General features: G+C 42.5%; 1 protein-coding gene across 1 annotated transcript in view; it reads right to left on the bottom strand.

Annotated features, from left to right (window-relative positions):
• Positions 1–451: 451 nt before the first annotated feature.
• The window catches only part of LOC111975090 (histone acetyltransferase type B catalytic subunit), a 10,112-nt gene continuing 4,570 nt past the window's right edge, over positions 452–5,993 (bottom strand). Inside the window, exons 5-11 of the mRNA XM_024003265.2 lie at positions 5,306–5,485; positions 4,999–5,120; positions 4,317–4,421; positions 3,773–3,879; positions 2,760–2,911; positions 2,153–2,269; positions 452–681 (exon numbers count right to left, since the gene is read on the bottom strand). Of these exons, the coding sequence (XP_023859033.1) occupies positions 514–681; positions 2,153–2,269; positions 2,760–2,911; positions 3,773–3,879; positions 4,317–4,421; positions 4,999–5,120; positions 5,306–5,485 (951 nt within the window). The 3' untranslated portion in view covers positions 452–513. The remainder of the gene's footprint in view (positions 682–2,152; positions 2,270–2,759; positions 2,912–3,772; positions 3,880–4,316; positions 4,422–4,998; positions 5,121–5,305; positions 5,486–5,993) is intronic.

Here is a 5,993-nt window from a genome sequence, read left to right as displayed (position 1 = left end):
GAAAATGATCACAGAGCAATAATTATTGCATGTAATACATTACCCCAACAACTATAAAACATGTGAATCTTAAAATACACTTTAGAATAGAGTCAATAAAGAGGACAACTCAGTTTGATCAATGTACAAAAAAACATTTATTTCAGTATGAAGTGCTTCAAAACCAACATGTCTTCAGGAAAAAGCTAGACAGATATTGAAAAAAAAAAAAAAAACCTTTCTCCCTTATTCTCTATATGAAAAGGAGGCATGTTCTGCCCAGCCAGACCGTACGGATGGTGTTCCTATCACCTGTGAATGATTGCCAAATCACTAAAGCTCACACAGCGTGATTACACACATGGGACACAGAGTGGGCCTTCCCCAGGCAGCCAGCCAGCTGCACCGCACAGCTCCACCTCTACTGTACATCTAGGACCACCAGTGGAAAGGAGGAGGAAGGGTAGGAGAAGGGGCCAGGGTGGGGGGGTTGTGTTACAGTGGGTAGGCAGGGCTGACATTAGGCCCCCTGGATCAGGCCTGTGCTAGCCTCTCGATGACTCTCCTGTACTCGGCCAGCAGTTCCTGGTAGCTCTTCTCCAGCTCCTCCTGTTGCAGCGCCGTGTCCATCTGACTGATGTGGGATGCCAGCTCTTCTGGCCGCAGACACTTCATCATCTTGGTCATCTCCCGCTGGTTCTTCTAAGTACACACACAAGAAAATCCGCTGGTTAATGCACAGCGTGTGTGTGAAATCCATTGGCCACTCCACCCCCCCCCCCCCAAGACTTTGTATAATTAGCTTGTGTTAACCATGTTTTTTTTGGGGGGGGGGGGGGGGGGGGAGAGAACATTATTCTGTAATCGAGTCTGCATGAGTGCTGACAGATTCTGGACATGGACCAAGATTCCTCATTCGTGTATTTTGGGGACGTTGCAACAACAACAAAAAGCATGTGTACACACACGGGCGGGCACACACCCTCTCTCTCTGGGGAATGGGGGATAAGAGAAGCAAGAGGTGAGCAGAAACGTGTAATCCTCCACACATTCAATGAGAGATGGGCTCGCTACAAACCAAACCTCCACAGGAACTCCCTGCTGCATCTGGCCACCAGATCTCTCCACTCCACAGTCTACAAAGGAATTTCTACTTCCTTTTCCCGCCACACTTTCTTCCTCATTGGCCTTTTGCCCAAGATGTGCGGTTACACTGCTGACAGCAATCCTCTAACGGTTGCTATGCTGGGTTTCAATAAGACACTCAACAATTACATGTCATGGAACATGCATAATAGGTAAATCAATGTTATCCTGTCAATACAAAATGAGTTACAGTTTGTTTAAATCAGATTTCAAAAGCACAGTAACAGTGCTGATATGAAACATGTGCCATTTGGCAAGCAGCTTCTCTAACTGCTTGAATGTGTGATGTCAGCAACCTACTTCCACCTAAATTACACCCCCCCCTTCAATGACATGCAAATCCTGCATAATGAAACTGCCCTGAATGGAACTGAATCCTGGGGTAACACTACCATGGACTCCTGCCGTGCTCCATTGTATATCATATAATAAGCCTTTGGTACTCCAGACATTTTCCTGCAACTTGGGAATAATCGTTCTCCTGATGCTGGATAAAGTCATGCAACATAAGTAACAAGACTACATCTTGACAGGCAGTCCAATTCTGATCTTTTCCCACTAATTAGTGTTTTGACCAATCACATTAGAACATTTCACATTAGATCTTTTACAAAGCTGATCTGATTGGTTATAAGACCAATTAGTAAAAAAATAAAAATCAGAATTGGGGTGCCTGTCTAAACACAGCCGAAGTAGCTCTAAGCGGATAAAGTGCATGTCATATTTTTGGCCTCGTTCTCCGCCCTTTCTAAACCATGTATGTAAAGTCATAAGTTGTCAAACACTAAGCACTTGGAGAAGCGCTGTATAATCAATTATCAAATCAACTTGATTGATCCTGGTTAAATAGTGTGACTAACAGCCATTAACCACTGATGAAGCCCACAGGGAATTACACAGCCGTTAGCATTACACTGTACAGACAACCTGCTAACTCCATTGGACTAGAAACTAAAGTCCAAGGCGAACACTGCTGGAGGGAATGCATTTCACTGGAGAAGCTGCGGTCCTCTCTTATAAAACGTACCTTGGTCGGGGCAAATAGCCTCTTTTTGACTTCCAGACGGTAATCTCTTGCTTTCGTCTCATCGCTCATGTCCGTCACCCTCAGACGCAGGATTTCGTACACTCGTCGTGCGTGTTTCTGTAGGCGCAAAAACAGGACAGGGCTATTACTGCCTTTAAAAGAAACCGTAGTCGGTCTCCACGATCATCTAGAAAAGACTGAACCATTCCTTAGTAGAGCTATTAAGGACCTCCTGGTACAACAACAGTGCCTCGAGCTTCACATAAGAGCCGAGGCAGAGTTAGAAACAAGCATTTGGTCTTTCCACATCATGGGTAGAAAGCTGTGATAATCATCTACATGCAAGGGGGACACAGGAAACTAGTAATATAAATTGGGACTAAGTGCAGTAAGAGAAATCAAGCACAGGCCACTTTTGAAGTGAGTGCCCACTGGTTTAAATGGAATGGTACATTTTCCCCTCTAGGACTGGAGAGCCATGGGTTAATGACTGAATTTGTCCATTAATGGTTTTGTGAAAGTAAAAAAAAAAAGCCTTGTTATCCTCAGAAAGTGCAGTAATCAAACATATCCTCCTCTGGGCTCGGTGGATGAAGTTGCTGTTGACCTTGTTGATCTTAAATTTCTCCCTGGCCTCTGTGGCCATGTCGTCACTGAAGCCCAAGGGAAGCTTGTCTGTGGAGAATGATGGCAGTGTTTGGCAAAGCTTGACCAGAACGTAGTCTCTCAGCTTCACATAATTCTCTGAGGGGTCTTCAGCTGAAAAAAACAAGACGATAATTAAACAAGCTTGGGATTCCATTTAACACACACGTTGCATTAATATTTCAGTTCAGTGTATATCACATACAATTACATCAAATGTTAGGTATATTCAATATATACATTTTTAAACGGTTCACATTACCACACCAACACATCCAAGGCTACAGTTTTTAATAAGGGCTTATATTCAAGTCCCACTGACTCAGGACACAGGCAAATAATTACACCATTGTCAGACTATGACAAGCCCAGTACTGCTAAACCTGCTCAAATTTACATATCTCTAGCTTCCACTGGGTTTTTTGAAAGAATTCAGTGCAGAGCAACATGGAAAGGATTTTAAACCACATGGAACAAGAGCTCCTTCTAGCAGGAGTTGTCCCTCTATCTCCCCATTCAAAGTAGAGGGAAAAATAGACAAGAAAAATTAGGGTGCTCCTCTGGACAGGGGGGGCTGAGGTGCTTCTGTTATTAATTTCATTTGCCTATGCAAAGCAATTACACTGAACAAAAACACAACATGTAAAGTGTTGGTCCCATGTTTCATGAGCTGAAATATGTATATTTCATATGTATGTAATATACATATGTATGTATATTTGACCAGGTGCATATCTCAATTCCCAGTCATATGAAATCCATAGATTAGGGCCTAATATAACTCAGTCAAAACTTTGAAATTGTGGCATTTATATTTTTGTTCAGTATATTGGTGTGCAACTGCTTTGTATTTTATACTATGCAAATACATGCATGTAATTGTATGTGTGAAACTCTAGCACAGTTATAGCCTCCTCCCCAAATTGAAACATAAGATAATGTAAGTAACACAATTAGGTTAACACACACACACACCTGTAATGTCCTGTACTTTGTGCAGATTGCAGTAGAACATGTGCACTGCCTCTAGCAGCTGGGCTCCATGACCCTCTCCTTGGAACGGCGGCAGGATCAGCATTTGGCTGTTCAGAAGGACACCAGGTCAACATACACAAAGACATGAAAGAACAGCTTCACAGACCTCTCAAACCTATCCCTTTTTCACTTCATATACATGGAAAAACCTTGTAAACGTGATTAAAATTGAAACATGACCACTGTTAAAGACTGAATACTTTTTTTTTTTTTAAACACTTGGCAGAATGATGTACTAATTAAGCGAAAATTGAGGGAGCAATTTTTCACTTGATTATAAGAAACGTAACAAATTGTTATCATGTCCATCAATCCAAATGCTTATTTACAGCCAAAAGCCCCCCCCCAAGACACTGATCATTTGGTTGGATACATAAGCCAGTAATTTGGGATTTTTTGTAGGACAAGGGAGACCGAAATGTATAATTTTCCTCTGGTTTTTGGTACAAAAGAATGGGAAGGCACGTGCGCCCCTAGCAATTACCTCACACGTGGTCGGGTTTTGTCTGGATACACATAGTAATTATAAACTGTCATGTAGCCAACAGTTGCGAAGAGCGTCTCCCCATCCTTATTGTACTTCTCAAATCTGCAGATAAAACACAAAGACAAGCGGGTCAATTCCAGGCACACTCCCAGGCCGTGGCCATTTTCTCCTCTCCATTCTCGGGGTGCCCTTTTTCAGTGTCCACATGCTGGAGCAGCCAGGCCGTCCCGATCCGTACACCTGCTGCAACCGGAATACATTATGCACTTAATTGGAGGACTGCAATTTAGAAGAGGAGAAGGGGCTAGACGGGGGAAATCGAGGCCCTCCACATCACTTCAGTCCATTTGCCCATTGTCAGTCTTAATAGTTGGTTGGTTAAAGAAAACACTGGCAGAGGCTCTTTTTACTGTTTTAGATGTCCTTCAGTGTTTCAAAAGACAACAGTGTTCAATTCAGCTCTTGCCCCAAAACATTTACATTTATTTTTTTACAAAGAGGTTTGAACACAAAGGCGACTCTTGTCAGATCAAGAATTCTCAAATGGCCAGGGAAAATATAAATCAAACTGTTTGGATAAATTGGTGGCGAGCGCCTCAAAAAGGAGCCCATTGTTTCTCAACGAGACAACGAAGGGTTCGAGGGAGAGTGACATTGGCTAAGGAGGGCGAACACTCACACGAGAAAGAAGTCCCAACGATCGTCGTCCACGTCGATGAAGCTGGCCGTCTCAATGAACCACATGAGGAAGGTCTGCAGGCGTTTGTGGTACTCTCGGAATCCCGGGCACGACACGTCCACCTAGGGAACACAACACATGGAGAAGGTACAAGGACAATCAAAGTCATGATAAATAAACASATCACCCTCTTACACTAAAATAATCTGCAAGTCGTACAGTAGGCATGGAAAGCACTAATATCTGTTGGCCTGTACAACAACCTAATGTTTTTGTATATTGTAAGAGCAAGGACTAGCATGTGAACCTTGTGAATCTGGTAGGTAAAGTCTTCTCCCTCCTCCACATTGTGGACATTGTATGTGTGAAGCAGGGTGCCGAAGGGTTTGAAGTTGGTCTCCTTCTCCAACAATGAGGTGAAGTCGTCCGTGTTGCAGCTGAACCCAGCGGGGATGATCTCCCGGATCTTCCCTTCAACATCATCAGGCTGCAGGAAGGAAAGAAAGAGGGTTTAGTAGAACAACATAAACTCACAGCAACTTGTATACGGAAAAGTAGCCTGGTATTTTATATGCATTGCTCCATTTCTGTTCAAAAGTGTGATTACCAACAAGATACGTTTTTGCTAGGGAGGTCATTTACAATCTTATCACCTTCCAACATACATTTGAAATAACCCCATTTCTTCAACATTTAGCATAGGTCTTTATAACAGTCGTTTCCCCAGAGTACAATGTGTTTGTTCTTTGATATAGTGTCATCATATCGATAACAAAAAAATGGCCAAGGTTTTTATTACATTTTTTTTWATACCAACTATACTATAGACTAGACAATAATCAGGAAGTGTGTGGACATTTTTCCATTTTCCTCTTCCATATGTAATCACTAACAAGACCTAAAAAAAACAAGGTCCTATTGTTCTGTAATTAGGCTATGCTCCAGCCCTGATTGACAGAGAACACAAGGAATTAAAGTGGAAGAATACATATTTT

This window comes from Salvelinus sp. IW2-2015, linkage group LG2 (genome assembly GCF_002910315.2).
Source record: "Salvelinus sp. IW2-2015 linkage group LG2, ASM291031v2, whole genome shotgun sequence".
Classification (NCBI taxonomy): Eukaryota; Metazoa; Chordata; class Actinopteri; order Salmoniformes; family Salmonidae; genus Salvelinus; species Salvelinus sp. IW2-2015.
The sequence above is the reverse complement of the archived record's forward strand: the minus strand, read 5'-3'. Positions and strand labels throughout refer to the sequence as shown.